General features: G+C 33.5%; 1 protein-coding gene across 1 annotated transcript in view; it reads left to right on the forward strand.

The window, feature by feature from the left end:
• Positions 1–20224, forward strand: part of Sdccag8 (SHH signaling and ciliogenesis regulator SDCCAG8) — a 241548-nt gene that overhangs the window by 73604 nt on the left and 147720 nt on the right. Inside the window, 3 exon segments of the mRNA XM_047521464.1 lie at positions 8524–8676; positions 16627–16761; positions 19707–19823. Of these exon segments, the coding sequence (XP_047377420.1) occupies positions 8524–8676; positions 16627–16761; positions 19707–19823 (405 nt within the window).

The raw sequence follows: 20224 nt of genomic DNA on the forward strand, positions 1-20224 counted from the left end.
AACAGCTGTCATTCTTGAAACAAAATGAACAAAACGCAGGCTTCTACATGATCAGTTTCCACTTACGTTTTTTTTTTAGGGGGTGGGTACTGGGGATTGAACTCAGGGGCACTGGACCGCTGAGCCACATCCCCAGTCCTATTTTGTATTTTATTTAGAGACAGGGTCTCACTGAATTGCTTATCACCTCACTTTTGCTGAGAGTGGCTTTGAACTCACCATCCTCCTGCCTCAGCCTCCCAAGTCACTGGAATTACAGGTGTGCACCACCAAGTTCAGTTCCACCTAATTTTTTTACCCTCACTCCATCATTTTACTGGTGGACTTTTCAGAAAAGTTGTCTTTCCTGGTAGTTTTCCTTTTATTTCTCATCACATTGTAGTCAGGCTTTCAACAAATTGTAGTTTGATTTCATACTACTGAACTACTCACTTAATGATCACTAATGACTTCCTGATTATCAAATCCAGTGACTTCATCTCAGTCCTCATGCCACTTACTTAGACCTTGAAGTTTTGGAAGCCATTAACTATCCTAACATGACATAATCTCTTTCCTTTGATTTAGCTTACATTTCACTCTCATGAATTCCCCTTGTGTAACTCTTACTTACTCTTTCTGAATCTAGTTTAGCTTATTTTCCACAACCCTTAAATATAGAATTATTTTTTTAAGTGGTTCTTAAAAGAGCCTTTGAGGTTAGGTGCCAAGACACTTACATAGCCCGTTTACTTGGTGCCGGTGTATTTGGTGACTGCCTTAATGCCCTCTGACACTGCATGGCTTGGCCAGCACCCCATACAGCAGCAGGCCCATAGCCATCTGGATCTCCCCTTATGTGATGATGGGGCATTTGTTGTAGTCTACCAGGTGTGACGCCTTGCCCTCGATGCACTGGAAGATGTTGTTACGAAAGAGTTCATGACACCCATGACTTTGGAAGAGATACCCCTGTTGGGGTACGTCTGTTTTAGCATGTCTTACACACACAGAGTAACTCTTCTTGCAGCTGTGCTTGCACTTCTTGCAGTTGTTCTGCACCTTAGTTACCTCCTTCCTGGAGCCCTTCTTTGAGTTGGAAGAAGACTTCGCTGGTTCAGGCATGGTCAGTGAGCAAAACTGCAGAACAGCTAAATGTACACATTATTCAGAACTAGTTCCTAGCTCTCCTCCCATGTTGCCCTGATTTCCTGGGTTTCATATCTCCTCTCATGGTCAAAATTTATCTTGGTTTGAACTACCCCCACTTTGTATTTTTAGCTCTACCTGCTCTCTTGAGCCCCATACCTACATTTCTTGCTTCTACTAGACCTTTTTATATGGATGATATTCCACTGGCATCTACTACAAAACCAAGTTATTAATTCTTTCCACCTTCCCATCTATTACTTCTTTTCCTTCTATGATTTTCTGTATTTTTTTTCAAATAATCATATTACTATCCTACCAATAGCTCTGTGTTAGATTCTTTAAAATATTTTGCTCTTCCTCATATTTACTCTTTTTTTCTTGTTTGTTTATGGTAACTAGGGTTTGAATCCAGTGATGTTCCACTACTGAGCTACATCCCCAAGCCCTTTTTTATTTTTTATTTTTAGACAAGACCTGGAAGTTGTTGAGGCTGTCCTCAAACTTGTGATGACCTGCCTCAGTCTCCTGAGTTGCTGGGATTACAGTCATGCATCACTGTTGCCAGCATAGTCACTTATTCTTTACATCCAGTCATTTGCCAAGCTTTATATCACTCTTAAGTCCCCTATTTACAGACTGTTGCAATAGTTGGTTTTTCTCAGGTTTCTTCTAGTTTCAGTATGTCTTTCAGATGACTGTCTTAGGCTTCCTGACTTGTAAATCTCCCTGTTCAGCTAGCTCCCCTGTTGCCATAGAATTAAAGATCATTCTTTAGCATGACCCTCTAGATTTTTCATGGTCTTGGCCTTCTTTAACTTTTCTAAGCTTATTTTTCACTACAGTCTTTCATATAAGCTATGCTTTTTCCAGAACACACACAACGAATGAACATTTTCACAAATTTGCTTATGTTAATACTTTTCTACCCTGTGTTCATCTGTGAAATATCTATTCAAAAGATGAGGTTCAACTCAGGTGGCAGCTTTCCCAGAAGTTTTCTCCAGCCTCTTATTTGGATTAATCCCTTCCTTGTCTATTTTTCTTGTCTATTTTATATGTTGTATAAAGTTTTGTTGGATGTTTGCATTCTTGCTCCACCAAAAGACCATGAAACTCAAGTCTGTAATGTTTATCATTGTATTCCTTACGTATTTCTCATATTAATTGCACAATTTACATTTGTTGAAGTCAGAAGTCTTAAATATTAATGTGAAGTTTTATAATTAGTGTTTTTTTTATAAAATTTAACAGTTAAGAAGTTGTATATGTTATGAATCCAGCATTTTCACTGAATTAGTAATAATGAATACAGATGGATTACTAAGTAATTGCTAAAATATAATGTGGATCTAGGAGTTCTTTGCCTAAAAAGTATATTAGAACATATTAATTTAGCTTTCTGAGAATATTAAAAAGTCAGAGGCCATAGACATTTTAATTTTAAAACAACTACTTTTATTAAGGATTTTGTTCTTTAGTTTCTTGACCTTTGTTGCCATCTAGTGTACTATTTGTGTATTTCGTGCTAAGTATGTAGAAGGAGTTATTTTACATATCATACTGTTTATTTACACTTAGAATGGCAGTGAAAATCCCTGAGGAAAGAAAATAAACGTATAACATGAGGAGATTACAATCCCAATAACCTTGAATCAAATCACTTACCTCTTGCTAAGTCTGTGATTAGGACAAGTTATTCAATGTCTGAAAACCCCAGTTTCTTCAACTGAGTAATAAGAATCCATATAAGCAATTTAGTAAAGTATCTGGCAAATAGTAAGTGCTTTCTGAATATTTTTATTTGAAAATTGCAAATTATTACAACTAGGGATAATTTTAAAACAGAAAAAAAAATTTGCCTGGGAATAAACAAGGGTATAAGAATAGAGGCTCTCACAATGTAAAGCTTGTCTGAAAAGCTACAAGAAGCAGATACAAAGATTAACAGGTCCTAGATCTGCCTGCTTGTCTTAGAAAGGGAATTGTTAAAACGTGTGTATTGGAGGGCCTGGAAGCTTTGGAATGAAGTTGCCTCAAGCATATCTGAAATGAGGTTCCCCCACCTTTTTTCCCCAGCCCTGTTTAGTTTATATTACTTATTTATTTTGAGAGAGAGGTTTACAAAGTTGCTTAGGGCCTCACTAAATTGCTGAGGCTGGCCTTGAACTTGTGATCCTCCTGCCTCAGCCTCTCAAGTCCCTGGGATTATAGGCATATACCACTGTGCTGGGCCAAGATAACTCTATAAAAAATTTAAAAATAAAAAAATAAAAAAAGATTTTTTTTAAATACCATCCCAGTTGCTTGAATAAATGTGTCTACAAACTTTGTTTTTCCCTTTTCAAATGTCTAGATCATTCTGCTTCTTGGATTATAGTAGAATCAGAAAGGCAAGAATTAGAAACCTGAATAAAACAAAAATTAGAAAAGCGTTGAGCATTTGATTGAAGTCACAGGCATAGAAAATAACACTTCTTGATATACACATTTTCTGCTGCATAACAAAAACAAATTATAGTCATATGCTGCATAATGACATTTCAGTCAGGGATGGCCCTGATATATGACATTGACTTTATAGGATTTATAATGGAACTGAAAAATTCCCTGTGGCCAATGTCATTGTCATTGTAAAAGACATAGTATAACAAGTTATTCATGTGTTTGTGGTGATACAGGTGTAAGTTTACTATGCTGCTGGTCATATAAAGGTGTATCACATCATAATTATGTTGAATACATAATACTTGATAATGATAATAAATGAGTGTTATTCACTTATCTATTAACTCTACCATATTATTTATCATTATTTTAGAGTATATTCCTTCTACTTACAAAAAACATTTACTGTAAAACAGTGTGTCCTGTTACGCTAACAGCAGCCTCATACATCTCATGTTTTATGTGTCTTTTGATTGCATCAAGATCTATGTCACATGATTGACCTATAACATCTAGGTTTATGTAAGTACACTTTATAATGTTTTCATGATGAAATTGCCAAATGATGCATTTCTCAGAAGGTGTCCTGGTCATAAAACTATGCTACACTATCTTGAAGACTGAGGATAGGGACTGATTAATGTTTCTGATAAATAAGTGTTTCTACATTAAAATCAATAGTTTGCATTATTTACAAGTTATATGCTTGAAATGTGTTGAAAATCACTTTTATTTTATGGGCTTCCTTTCCTTTTTTTGTGGGTTTTTTGTTGTTGTTTTGTTTTGTTTTGTGTTTTTGGTACTGGGGATTGAACGCAAGGGTGAATAACCACTGAAATTAACCACTGAGTTACATTCCCAGCCCTTTTTATTTTTTATTTTGAGGCAGAGTCTTGCTAAGTTGCTTAGGGCTTTGCTAAATTGTTGAGGTACGTCTCAAACTTGCAATCCTCCTACCTCAGGCTCCCCAGTCGCTGGATTACAGGATTGCACCACCATGCCCAGCTATGGGCTTTATTTCATAAAAATAAAAACACATTAATAAGTTCTAAAATTTGTTCATATAACTGTACATTTCGTTTAGCAGATTAGTTCTTTAGTCATGAATTGTTCTATCATTAGAATTTCTAGGAAACCAACCCTAGCAGTTAGGAAGGACTTATTATATCCTAAAATAGCTTTCTTACTTTCAAAATTAGTTAAGCAGATACAAATTTCATTGTGAAAAAATATTTTGACTCTAAGATAGTAATGCATATACTTTGGTTTAATAAAATTAGACTAGAAATATCAATCCTAATAAATTATGTTTTGAAACAAGTGTTGACAGGGACATCATAGTACAACCACAAATAAGGAAATTTCCTAGAAAAGAAAAGGGCCCTTGAGGATTGAATCTGCTGGTAGGAAGAAAGTATAATTCCCCTCCTTAAGACCTGAATCATTTCCATCAAGGACCAGAAAGGGAGAAGCCACTCCCTTAAGGATTCCTGGAAGAAATGGCAGTGCAGGCCCCACATGAACTTGATCATCTGTGAAGATCTGTCATTTAACTTTAATTGCCAGTTTACTGACCTATCCTTTGAGAAATTACTTCTTATGTCTTTATTGAATTGTTAGATGAGTGTAATCAGGGGGTACAAAGTACACTAGGGTTCTGGAAAATAAGTGAGGGACCCCCAGAATTAAAAGAGAACTTCAGTGAAAACATCTATAAATATTTGTTTAGAAGATCCAAGTCTTTTGATGAGGTACATTATTAGAAAGATATTTTAAGAAAGATGACTTCCAAGTGTTATTAACTCTTAATATTTTCTTCATTGTGACCAGGCATAAATTTTAAAGTCAAAGCAAATAAAATTAAAAGCTGTTTTATAATGTGAATCATGGGTTAGACACCAATAAAGATCAATAACCAGTTTTCAACCTTTTTATTCAATATTTCATTGCTCCTTTCATTCTTACTCATCATGACCCATCATGATTAGTGTTGGCTCATCCTTAAAAGAAAGAGGCCATTCCCAAACAAGACTTCGGCAATGGTTTTATTTATTTGATTTACAACATTGTACTTTTTGCTAAATCACCCTGTCTTGGTATTTGACCTCTTATCCTATAAGGATCATTTGTTCTTCCTAGTTCCTGAACTTATTGAATTCTTTCTTTAGTTGATCTTCAGGTTACCCTGGGTTTTAGATTTTCAGCAATCTACTCTACTGTTCTTGTATTTAGTTTTTATTCAATTGAAAACCTTCTGATTGTGTCACCAGAGGGGGTCTGAGGAGGCCCCTTCCAAAGAGGAAAGGGAGATCTCAACTTGGCTCACCTAGGTTCTTCATGTTTTTCACAGAAAAGAATTTCAGGATTTGTCAGATAGGAAGGCACTGACAGATTTATTTAGTGAAAGAAAGCAAGGAAGAAAGGGTGTGGGTGTTCAAAGTGAGATGCACTTTGGGGGTTTAGGGCTCTTCTTTTAAAGCAAACTGTGTGAGGGGTGGGCATGGGATGACATGGAGGAATGACACCAGCCTAGTAAACTCAGTTCTTTGATCACAGATCACAAGAAGTTTACGGTGGTCTGGTCCTCCTCTCTGGGATCTTCAGGTTGGCATTGTGTCCTCTATCTGGTTAACAAATAACATTTGGAATGTGCCTATTTTATAGGTTCCTAAAATATATTTTATAGGTTCTTAAAATATATCTCTCTTTGTTTTATCTAATCTTAAAACATGTTGTGTAGGCTTACAGTGCACATAAGCTTAAATCAAAATAAGGCAATTTTCATAGATTAGTGAATTTATAGTGACACTAAGATTTGTAGATTTCTTAGGAATTTGGGAGTGACCAGCTTAGTGGAAAAACAGATCTGGGGAGTGAGTCTAATCATGTTGCTTTTAGATTTGCAGCTGAGGTCTCTTTTTCCTTCCCTTTTGTCTCTCTCTTTTTTTTTTTTTTTTTTGTCTCTTCCATCCTACCTCAATTGGATATACTTATTTATATTCAATAATTATTAACTCATACCAGTAATATTTATTATATCAATAAAAGTTATAGACATTTTTATTTCATTCATATAAAATATTTTTATAAACAATTGCATTTCGAAGCACAAAAGTCACTAATTCATATTTCAAGCTCCAAGTGCTTCAGTTATGGAAAAATTATGTTTTTTCATTTCAAATTTCCTTTCCAAGGCATTCTTATCTAGAATTTAGCTTGGGACTAACTCTCTAGGAGAATCATTTTTTAATCATTGATTTTTTTGGGTTTTTTTTTTTTTTCTTTTTGGGTTAATCTGACACTATTGAATTGCTCTCATACTTTATACCTACTAGTACAGAAATGTTCAATAAAAGACCCCCTCCTTCCCAAAAAAAGTGCTTAATGCTTTCTGGATGAAGAAAGAAAAATTCACATATCCTAGATATTTATTTATTTATTTAGCAGTTGTGGGAACAGAACCCAGGGACATTCTACCACTGAGCTATTATTGCCCCAGCTCTTTTAAAAAAAATTTATTTTAAGATAGGTTCTTACTGTATTGCCCAGGCTAGTCTGAAACTTGAAATCCTCCTGCCTCACCTCCTGAGTAACTGGGATTACCAGTGTGAGCCACTGCCTCCAGGTCCTAGTTATTTATTGTTAGTATTTATTATAGATAGCTTTTACCAGAGGGAAGTATAATAGCATAAAGCTATTATGCTACAACTATTTCTATTTCCAATACCAACAAATGTTGACTATTAAATTTCTTTCTTTCTTTTTTTTTTTTTTTTTTAGTTTTTGGTTTTTTTTTTTCTTTTTTTTTTCTTGTAAACAAATGGGATACATGTTTCTCTGTTTGTACATGGAGTCAAGGCATACCATTTGTGTAATCATAAATTTACATAGGGAAATGGTGTTTGATTCATTCTGTTATTTTTTCCCTTCCCCCCCACCCCTCCCACCCCTCGTTTCCCTCTATTCAGTCCTTCCTTCCTCCATTCTTACCACCCTCCTTAGCCCTAATTCTAAACCTAACCCTAACCCTAACACTAACCCCTCCCACCCCCCATTATATGTCCTCATCCGCTTATCAGCAAGATCATTCGTCCTTTAGTTTTTTGAGATTGGCTTATCTCACTTAGCATGATATTCTCCAGTTTCATCCATTTGCCTGCAAATGCCATAATTTTATCATTCTTTATGGCTGAGTAATATTCCATTGGACTATTAAATTTCTAATCACCCAGTAATCATAAAAAACTTGGGTTTCTTTTTACAAATTCCAGGGGTAAGGAAATTAGAAACTATTTCTGGAAATACAGAATGAGAAATTTAGAGTAAAGGACAATTATGATGAAAATCATCATAAAATGAGGCAGTGAATTCTGTTTTGATTTTTTCCCTATTTTAACTTTTGATTATTACCTAATGTTTATACTAGTTGTATGTTTAAGGGTAATCAACTAAATTTTAGTTATAGTTAAGGAAACTTCATTAATATAGTGTTAAACAGTAGATGTGTGTCAATACAGTATTTAACATCTCATTTAAAATTGTATATCCATTTGTCATTTAAAATATTCAAAATTTTAACAAGGAAATGAGAAATTAGTAAAATTTATGTAATCATATAGTATTAACATGATATATAATTTTAAATACTAAAACACTTTGTTTTTCTGACCCATGTTTTCAAATTCTGACTATCTGTGGCCCTCATCAAGGTCTATTACCTGAATTTTCTAGTTGATTAGCCTTAATTGTGAATATTGAAATATGTGAGTACATGTAACATTTGCATACTATTTTAGATCAATAAGTGGTATCAATAAACACAAAATTATTCTAGTGGACTTTCTAGTGAATTTTAACTACTATAAGTAAAAGTAAAGCTTAATTGACTCATTTTTTCCGTATTTTTTTCCTAAATGCTAACCTTCCATATTACTCTCATTCTGGCAGGCTCTAATCCAGTGTGAACAGTTGAAGAATGAACTGGAGAGGCAGACAGAAAGACTTGAAAAAGAACTTGCATCTCAGCAAGAGAAAAGGGCTTTTGAGAAAGAGATGATGAAAAAAGAAATGACAAAAGAAAGGGAGGACATGGAATCAAAGGTACTTAAGGACTTAAGTTGTATGCTCACTGCTGAAGAAATGTTTGTGTTGATGTACCTATAAGCTGCCGTTCTCGAATGGACTTTAAATTTTAAAATCTTTATAAGTAAATTTCTTATAATTTAAGAGTTCATTAAAATGTTCTTTTTTTATATTTCTCAATGAAGTTTTTTCTCTGACCTTTTTGAATAAAATAATCAATTTACTTCCATATTCTCAAATTAGGAATTTACTTTGATCCTGCCATTCAGTTTGATATTCTCTCTCTTCCTCCCTCCTCCCTCCTTCCCCCTCCTCCTCCCTCCTCCTCCTCCTCCTTCTTCTTCTCTATCTCTTTCATGTTTTTAAAAAGAGATCAAGTGCTCTGCAAATTCCAGATTTTATTTCAACTTTACCTAAATTAAAGACAAATGACTCCCTCATTTATCCCCTACTCCAAATTAAAAATGCATAAGATAAAACATTTGTAAGAAACAGAGTAACCAAGAAAAAGTGATTATACACATTGTATGAAATCAGTTTTGACAAACTACATGACCAGTAATGACCATAACCAGATGAATAACTGGAAGGGAGAAATTATAGGCAAAGGAACAAATAGGGCTGGAGTTGTAGCTCAGTGATAGAGCACTTTCTTAGCATGTGTGAGGCACTGGGTTCAATCCTCAACACCACACATAAATAAATAAAATAAAGGTATTGTGTCCATCTACAACTAAAAACTATATAGAAAATAAAAATAAAGAAACAAATAACATGAAATGATGTGCAGTATTTGAAAAACAGTAACAAATTGGAATACAGAGTTGAGTGGAACCTAACTTTAAAGTTGCTATAATAATAAAATTGAGCAAGAAGTAACTGAAACAACTGTTTTACATGTTTATTTTTTTAAAGTGGACTCAAAGTTTGTGCTCCAAATACTGTAATACTCCAGTGTGTGACATTTAACTCATATAGCAAATACATACTGTGTATCTGCTATGTGCAAGGCAATGTGCAACTGTCTGCATTTAAAAGAAAAAAAGTCACAACTTCTGCCCAGTGAGTTTTAAGTCTTCTGTGTAAACTGAAACATTTATTATAAACTCCATTCTCTTCTTATCCTTTTTGAAAGAAAAAAATGTGTCTGTTAAAACCTTACTGTAGGTCAGTCTGACTGACTACCTCTCTGCCTTGGATTGGTGATCTCAGCAGGTGAGAATCCTACTATAGAAGGCACCTTCGTACATTTGGGGTCTAGCAGTGCTCCTATGCATTCCTTTCTCTCCCATTCTTTCAGCAATCAACAGATATTAGAGAGACTGGGGATATGGTAGTCTCAGGACCAATGAAATTCCCTCATGAAGCTAGCAGACTCTTAGGAGAAGTAAGCATTAAACAAATATTTTCATAAATTATTTTTTAATTATGATTGTTATAAAGCATTAAAGGCTCAATATAGAGTACTATGGGAATGTACAACAGGAGAATCTAACCTAGTCTACGCAGTCATGAGACTTTTCATAAGAAAGAGATTTTAAAATGAGACCTGAAAAGATTAAGAAGGAATGGTCGAGTAAAGAGTTGATGGGAAGAGTTTCAGGTCCAGGAAAATAATATACCCAGACTGTGAAGCTAAAATACATTGGACTTTTTAGGAATTTAAAGAATGCCCAGATGGCTAGAATATAAGGAGTGAGGGGCAGAATAGTGGAATAGTGGAGTTTGGAGAAGTGTGCAGGGGCCAAATCCTGAATGACCTTAAATTCCTTGTGAAAGATTTTAAATTTTATCCAAAAAGTAATGTAAAACCACTGAATAGCTTTAAATTGGACAGTATTGTGATGCCATTTATATTAGAGATAAATCATTTTGTCAATAGATTGGAAAGAGAACCGGAAAAGATATGGAGAGATCGGGTGGAAGGTAAATATAGTAGTCCAGGTGGGAAATGATGATAACTTGGACCCATTTTTCCATGATCATTCCACATCACTTTTGTTCTCCTCAAATTCTCTGCCATACCACTTTGTCCTTCATTCTCAGCAGAGAACCTTAATAAAGAATGATAAAGAAAATAATAAAGAAAATTGAAACCACTAGGTAATATCCATCACAACTACTTATCCCCTCACCTCTGCCATTAAAAAAATTTTCACCTACAGCCCAATCATGTTAGGATGGGCAAGCCTTTAATCCTATCACTCATCTGTTCACCTAGATCCCAGCCCCTTTCCCACATCAAAAAGTTTATCTCATTTGTTACCCTCTCCCTTCTGAGTCTTCAAAATTTCTTCCCTACATTCTTTCTTAACAATAGGAAAATACTCTTAAATTTCTCTCACCTGTTGGAAAAAAAAAAAATCTGTTCTCAATCTTTACTACACTAAAAATTCTAAAAATCTCATTGCCCAAAATATATCAAACCAATTCCTTGAAAGATTGTCCAAACATATCTTTATTTTCTTACTTTCCATTTACTCTTTAGCCCTCTCCAATTCAGCTTCTGGACCCACAGTCAGTGAGATTACTCTTGCTATGCTTACTGAAGACTTCTCTGTACTATATTTACTGAACATGTTTTGTTCATATATTTAAAAGATACTCTTTCCTGGATTTCTTTGAATCCATGTTTTATTTGGGAAAATCATGTCTTCACTTTTGAGTGAAGAAGACACATTCAGAAAGCTGCTTAATAGAAGGTTCTAGGGTTTAGTAAAGAGGTATGGATTGAGGAATCTTTGGCACTATTGTGGCTTTAATTCCACATATAGTATTGATTTCTAAATCTTTAATTTTTTACTGAGCTCCCAAATCAGACTTATTTCCCATCTTCCTTGTTTCAGTGGAACCACTATTCATATAGTTGCACACCACATAAATCTTGTTTTCATCCTTGTCTCTGCCCTCACCCTTACACTATCCATCTCATCACCAAGTTCTAGAGATTCAGGGTCCTAAGCATTTTAAATTGCCATGTTTCTCTATCCCATCGTTACTGGTATCTCACCCTTAGATTGTTCCTACAGCCTCTTGTTTCTCTGCCTTCAGTCTCACCTCCTTCCCATCTTCTCTATATCACAGCTTAGATGATCTTTCTAAAATGAACTTCTCAATATGACGGTCTTTTGCTTTAAAATCTTTATGTCTCCCTGCAAGCCTGGATAAAATTTAGGTTCCCTTAAGCATAACATAAAAACTTTAAGTTTTTCTCTCCAGTCTCATCTCCCTTCAATTTTCTTCTTTGCATCCCCACCATTCGGACCTCCTAACACTTCCCCAACGTGAATACATGCCAAACTGTCATAATGTTTGTTGTTTCAGAATTTTGCATGTATTTTGTTCCTTGCCTTCAGGAATCTTCTTTTGCCCTCTTTGATCCTTCAGAGTTCTTGACACTACCTCCTTTCAGAACCTCCCAAAGCTTTATTGTCATCTTCTACATTGGTTCCTATAACTCAATTTATTACAAATTCTATTTGAATTTTTTGCTGTCCCTAATTTACTGAGTCCCGTTCATGTATGATACTCATTGTTTAATTTATTCCTGTCACATTAAAATGTGATTAAATATATATTTGTTAAATGAATGGCATGTAACAGGGGTGGGGTCCCATGCAATTGGAAAGATAGAATTAAAATGCTAGGGGGCTGGGGAGATAGCTCAGTCAGTAGAGTGCTTGCCTTGTAAGCACAAGGCCCTGGGTTCGATCCCCAGCACCCAAAAAAAAAAAAAAAAAAATGCTAGTCTGTCACAAGGTGTGGAGGAAGGTAAAGTTGTGAATTGACCTTTGTGTTGAACACTAGCAAAAAACAGCTAGTGTTCATACTAGGCGATTTTTATTTGGAGGATTGTTTACTGGAAAACATTTGCCTTATTAAGTAGTTCTACTTACTATACAAAAAAATACATTGATTTGATAATAATTTCTGATAAGAAAGGAAGAAGGAAGGCTGAAATGTGTCTGGCAGTATGCCAACTGTGTTCCTATGTAAGAGAACTTTTCACTAAGACTAACAATTATTTCATGAATAGAAATGGTGAAAGAAATACAGTGCATTTTGGAACCTGAGCCATTTAAGCTTATTTTCCCCCAATAAACTTTTGCCAACCTTTGATATCAAGATCCTATCCTAAGATAGTGGTCTGAGACAGACATTATTATTCTATGGACATGTATGATTACACGAATAGTGTGAATCCACATTGTGTACAACCATAGAAATGAAAAGTTGTATCCCATTTGTGTACAATGAATCAAAATGCACTCTGTAAAAATTAAAAAGAAAAAAAAAAAAAGAAAAAGAAAAAAAAAAGATCCTATCCCAAAGAAAGCTGTATGACTAAAGAGCCAACATTGATCCTAACACTGATATTAAGTACTCTTAGCAGGGAAAGTAGCTTTGGAGAAAAAAGGATTTAGGGTTGAATTCAATTTGACCTTTCTGTGACTTGAATCCAATTTTACCTTTTTCTGACCTTGGCAATTTTTTAACCTTCTACATTTCAGGAATAAAGAATAAGGTTGATATTGCTTTCCTTAAACACTTGACAGGATTAAATGAGATGAAATTTTGAAAAAATCATAATACCTATTTATGGTAGGAATTGAATAAAGTTTAGTTTATGGCTATTATACTTACTTTAGAGAGAGAAGTAGACTTATTGAATAGCTTTCTTGGACCTTCATGTTAGTAAAAGTAGATATACTTGTTTTAAAGTTTATCTTTACTAGCCAGGTGTGGTGGTGCATACTGGTAATCTCTGTGACTCAGGAACCTGAGGCAGGAGGATCCCAAGTTCAAGGCCAGCTTCAGCAATTTAGTGAGACCCTCAGCAACTTAGCAATACCTGTCTCAAAATAAAAAATAAAAAGGTTGGGGATGTTGTTCATTGTAAAGCAACCCTAGGGTCAATTCCCAGTATGAAAAAAAAATTTTTTTTTAATAAAAAACATCCAGGTTTACCTTCTTCTCTTGAATGAACTTTGGTAAGTTACTTATGTTTTTAATCTCATTTTAGCTGAACTAAAAAAACAATAAAATTTCTTCTCCAAAAATAAAAAAAAAAAAGAAAATAATGATTTCTTCTCTAAAGGAATTTAAAGGAAAGAGAACAGTGTATGACAGTGCTTAGCAGAGGAACATAATGTAGTAGGACAACTAAACATAACATTGTAAGTGCTGGGTAGTTAAAGTTAGTACTATAGCAACCCTCCCTGCTTTCCTAACAGTATGAATACTTGAGACTTTCAGAGACTTTCTTTCTTTATATGTTTTTCTTTTTTCTTTTCTCTTTCTTTTTTAAATTCCATTGTGTTGGAAACTCTAGCAGAGCAGGTGTCTTCTGTGTAGACAGGTTTAAATCATTCTCCTATGAACATTACTTTCTGTGAGTGTTTGTTACCTTCAGTAACAGTCCTTGGTTGCACTGAGCCTCTCAGGTTTGTTAGTTCATTCAATCATTCATCATGTATTTATTGGAGCAAACCCCATGGTCCACACATTTTCTCAATTGGTTCCCTTGATTATATCCCATTGCCAGAATTCTTAATTCTTGTATCTCCTGTATGGGAATTTCTACTTCATACCTTACTCAATACATGAGGAACTGCTTTGCAGAAATTTTTGTTGAGTTCTCCCAAACCTGGGTGTCCTTGTCTCTTCCTTGCCCCTGTCAAAGTTTAAAGGACTTACCTGATGTCAATGCCTTGGACATCCAGCAGTGTTGCAGCTGTGTCTGTGTTACTTCTGACTCTGCAACAGATGTGGATGGAGAAGCTCCTGCAGTGTAATGCTGACTTCCAGATGGTGGGCATGGGGAAAAAGAAGGTGTGACAACAGGAGGGGAAACCTCAGGAAGTGGGTGACAGGAGGCAGAAGACAGGTAGTGGGCAGAAGAAAGAAGTGATGGGTGGCAGAGGGAGATGAGTCCTAAGGAAGAGGAGAGATTTGTTAACATGCTTTATAAAAGAAACTGACTGAGAATTTAGTTGGCAAAAATAAATGTCTACATATTTGCTTTAAAACTATACAATGTTAATGTGTTTACCATCAGATTTATCTCCACATAAATATATAATATGTGTTTTTAAATAGTGGGTCATTGAAATTTGTTGCTGTTACATGGTCCCAGAAAACCTGTCATTACATATTTCATGATATAGATAGTCATGAACTTGAATTCTTAAATTAAATTAGATTGATACTTTTGTTCTATTTATCTGCTTTTGACCTTTAATTTTAGGTTCAGATTATAATATGCTCAATATACTTTGTAGTTTGCTATTAGTGAAGCTAGTTTTATGTGTAAATTAGATTTGTAGACTATCTTTTGATGATAAGGACATGTAAACAATCATAAATCAAATATATAATTCTCCACAGTCTTCAGAAAAGTTAATGAATTCATCTACCTAAATTAGAAAATAACTACCAGGGTTCATTATTTTCATAAGGGTCAACTTTAGCTATTTATTATAATAATGCAAAGGCAGACACCTGTCTTAGTTTTTATTGCAGTAAGGTCTGTATCAAAACTCTGGTTCAACGTTGATTTTTTTTTAAATATTTTTTTAGTTGTAGATGAACACAATACCTTTATTTTATTTATTCATTTTTATGTAGTACTAAGGATAGAACCCAGTGCTTTATGCGTGCCAGGAACCACTCTAGCACTGAGCTACAACCCCAGCCCCTCAATGTTTAGTTTTAATTTTAAGATTTTACTTATTGATTTCATTTTTATAACTGAATTCACGTGTCAGTGTACAATGTTAAATTTCAAGTATCATTGTTTCTAATTCATTACCAGTTTTTGTTTTTACCACATTAAACTCATAGGTTCCCCATATATTTTGCTGGAGTTAAGGTAGCATTTCTTCATTTTAAAACTGTTAATTCAACTAAGACCTAGAGAAGTTTGACTCACTGGAGCAGAATAAAACATAATTATAAACAAATATCTGTAATTTAAAGTTTAAACTCTAGAAAGCATTTTTTAATCCTGAGAATAAAATCTAAGACCAATGTTCACAGGGTCTCTTGCAAGAGGCATTTATTCTCATTAATTTCTTACCCTTTCATCTAATATTTGGTTCTTTTTAATGAACATGCTCTTGAGGAACTTCTATTCTACTGAGGAAACAAGGAGATGACTAAAAACAATGTAATTAAAGTATTGAGATAGATGTATACAGAGGTTGGGGTGATGAAGGTGCATATACTGAGATTCTGAGATTATTGTAGGAGTACATACCAGAGTGACTTTCAAAATATTACACAAATGCAGCACAGGCAGTAGTCACTGAGGTCAAAAACAAGAGGCACGAGCACCCCAGTGCACATTGACTACACATCAGCCCTAAGCATGTGAAGGATTGCTTGTTTTGTGCTGGGAACTGGAGGTCAAGGAAGGCTTCCAGAAGGCATGGAGATAATGGGTGAACTGAATACTTTGGGAAGGTTAGGGGAGTGCTAGAAAATGGGAGGGCAGGTGGAGTTTTACCAACAAAAGAAACTGCAAAAAGCCTCTTCTTTGTTGGTTTTGGGAGAGAGAAGTGGAAGTCATCTTCTCTGAAGTTATCTTTCTCTTTAACTCTCCGGGTCAATCCTTTTATGCCTTCCCTGTGGGAGAAGGACTAAGAATTGCCTGATTTCTCCATACCACCTCTGAATCTGTTTATGGAAGTCTGTTCCATAACTGACTTGTGTGTCTGATATCTGTCATCTTGGGATTTTAACCAAAATTGTTTTTATCATCTTTCACATCTTACAAAATAAGATTAGAGGTCAGAGACATGAATAGGAAGGAAATGCAGGATAAGCTGAAGAGGTAGGGAAGTGGATGTACCCTATCCATAGGGAAATAACTTAAACAGAGAGCTCTGTGGCTATGCTGAGATTCTATTAATAAAATATTATTTTATCAAGTGATTTTATTATAAGAATTTTTATTTCTTCTTACAGATGTTGATCCTGTCTCAGAATATTGCCCAACTTGAGGCCCAGCTGGAAAAGGTTACAAGGGAGAAGATTTCAGCTATTAATCAGCTAGAAGAAATTCAAACCCAGTTTGCTTCTCAGGAAATGGATGTCACTAAGGTACAAAAAGAGATTTTAGTTTAATGATTACAGAAGTAAATATTTTCTTTGAAATTTTTTTTTCCTAATGTGCAAAGTTCTTTGTGTTCTTAGGAAGAAGTCTTGAAATTTTGTTATTTCGAGAATATTAAAAGTCTACTTAATGGTCATTTGGCGAACATTTATTTACTATGTTCAACCCCTTTGCTGGTACTGCAAATACCAAGATGAATTAGATATAACTAATATCCTCAAAGAGGTTCAGAGTTAGGAGTAAATAAAGTTATATTACTTTATTAAATATAAATAAGAGTTATGTTAATTTAATTATTAAATATTTCATAAAACTTGTATTAATTAAAAGTGTTTGTTTTTTGTCTAGAGACCATAAAGTTTATTTTCACAATAATTTTCAAAGATATCCATTTATAACCTGAAAAGTGTACTTAACATAAAACTTCTATTCCCCCGCCTCCAAAATTAAGGTTCTGAATCACAAGTTCTTATTTTATTGATGTTTAAGTTTATACATTCAGATTTCACAGCATCTGTGCTATGGGCTTCATAAACTTATGAACCCAGTACTAAAATGCATAGTGGTCTTAACTAGCTAAGGTTAGCAAGATCCCTATTTTAAGAACCGCTAGCAGTTCATATAGATTTCAAGTCATTTTCTTTCAAACTAAGAAACTACATATGGACATGCATAATATAATAAATCAACTTATTGTTAACAAAATACACAGATAAATTATTTAAAATGCATAACCTTTGTATATTTTCCTTAGTTGTTGATACATTGTTATGCCATTGTTGCTTTATAATTCACTAATTAGAATTTATTGTAATTTATATATTTAAAAGAGAGCCATTTTCCCCTTTTTTCTTTAATTTCTGTAATTCTCCATTTGCTTTCTAGAATTCAAACTAGCTTATATAGAAATTTAAGGAGCTCATATTTGCCAGTATACCCCATGTGTTTGTATGGAGATAGGAGTGGAGGTAAAGCAATTGATGTAGAGGCATAGAAATAATGAAAAAACTTAATTTATAAATTAGATTTATGGGTGAAATCTATGGTGATTGTTTTCAGTTCCTTATAAGGAAAGAACTTTCTATAGAAATATGGTAATGTAAAGAATTAGTTCTTGGCTCTAGAACTATCCAAAAGGATAAACCTAAGAAGTGATTAGAATAAATGGACTTGAGATTGCTTTGAACACTGAGGTAATATAACTCTGGTTCAGTTTAATTTGTTGATTTATTTAGATGAAATTTAAGTGTTATGGATAAACATAGCAAATGCTAAACTGAAAGTAATAAGGGAACTTTTAAAAGAAACATTAAGGAATAAAATAATTTTAAATAGGACCTGATGCTTAAACACTTATTACATATTAAGCTATACTGGTGTTGGATTGTAAACACTATGGTTGTATAATTATTATTTTCTGATATTATCAGTTTGAGATTTTCCCACTTCATTCATAGACATAAACCAAATAGATTGGAATAGTGAAGAATTTAAAGAGAAAATAAATTTGCACCTCTGTAATTTTTTTCTGTCACTCACCATTAATTTTTAAATTTTATTTAGTTTTATAGTTAAAAGCTTTTTGTAAATTTATAAATTTTTGAAGTAGAAAGAGGTAACTCACATATTGAAAAGCAGCTGAATTTCTAGTAGGTTATTTTTTTTTTTTTTAGTAATTTCCTTTCTATTATATTTTTCTGAGTGCCACAGGGGAAAAGCTTATTTACTTTTTTTTGTCTTATTAGTATAAATTTGAACTTATATCAGTTTATTTTTGAAATTTTTAAATATATTTTTTAGTTGTAGGTGGACACAATACATTTATTTTATTTTATTTTTTTATGTGGTGCTGAGGATCAAACCCAGGGCCTCACGTGTGCTAGGCAAGTGCACTACCACTGAGCCACAACCTCAGCCCTGAAATATTTTAAATTTGAATACAGGAAACATATATTTTATACTTTAATACATTCTAATAACTCAATAGTGATGAAATTAATTTCTGAAGTTTCCAAAATCATTATTTTCGGAGAAAAACCAAAATGGAAGTTTCAGGCAAGGATTTCTATTAGATAATATATGATCATTAAAAACCTGTATTTGTATATTAGACTCAGATTTGTGATTTAATCTACACTAACTACAGGTTCTCAGTTATCTCAAAAGGCCTATAATTTCTTTAGATTTATCTACTAATTTCATTTTCTAAATATATTTCTATGTAGAGACCTTGAATTAGGGAAAAATAGTAATTATATAAAGAACGATACACAGCACCTTTAAGATACTCTGCATGTTCATTATTTGTCAATATATTAAAGTTACTTCGTTTAAATGTACAGTCTGATTTTTGACAGAAAATATTCCTTAAGTAACATTGTGCAATTACTACACTGAGATTGAATTATATAAAAAGTTTAAATACTGGGTATTTTATACCTAAAAATAATATATCTTATCATCAGAGAGAAAAAAATTCTTTATACATGTTCTTAAATAAAAGCTTGATGAAAACTTTAAAGGAAATTTTTATAATATAAAGGAATATTTAACCAGAAATGTTTGAGTAAATAATATAACTCAATGTTTTAATTACTTATTTTACCTAATTAAAAGTTAGATGATAGTGCACTTGAATTTATAATATTCCATTAAAACTGTTATTTTAACTAAAATAATCTTGAGCACATTATTTAAATTTATTATTTATATGCTTATATTTCTTTAATTTTAAACTGTCAAACTGAATGATGCCTGATATTGTCTCTAAATCTTAACAGGATATACTGGATATTCTAATAGAAAATGTCGTTTTTAGAAAAGTTCTACTGCAGTTTATCTTTTTGGCCTCTAGGGGGCACCAAAAGATCTAATTGCAGGCATTGCCTGGAAGATCCCAACAGCTATTGATCTAGGTTTTACAATCTAACAGGTGTGTGGAGAAATGCGTTTTCAGTTGAATAAAACCAAAATGGAGAAAGATGAGGCAGAAAAGGAGCACAGAGAGTACAGAGCAAAAACTAAAAGGGATCTTGAAATTAAAGATCAGGTAAGAGATGACACAAGCATAAGCAGCAATTAAAGATAAAACTAACATTCTTTCTGAAGTTGATGGGTGTTATCCCTAAATTATTTATTTCTGTTATATTGTTTCTAACTAATGCAATGATTCAGTTTATCCTATTAAAAGAATTTCATTTATAGTTGCCTAAAATTATCACCTTTCACATGAAGTGGTGAGAATACAACTACATGCATATAAAATTCCAATCTGACAGGTCATAAATATACATTTGGATATGTGTATCTATTACTTACAAAAGTTAAGAAAATGTTCTAATGCACAGTTTGAACCTAAAATATACGTACATAAAGTTCTTGAAAGATGCCAACTTGCATCCAATTTTAAATGAAAAAGTTTAAAATTTGTAAGATGAGATGAGTTGATAT

Source organism: Sciurus carolinensis, chromosome 12 (assembly GCF_902686445.1).
Source record: "Sciurus carolinensis chromosome 12, mSciCar1.2, whole genome shotgun sequence".
In the NCBI taxonomy this organism is placed as follows: domain Eukaryota; kingdom Metazoa; phylum Chordata; class Mammalia; order Rodentia; family Sciuridae; genus Sciurus; species Sciurus carolinensis.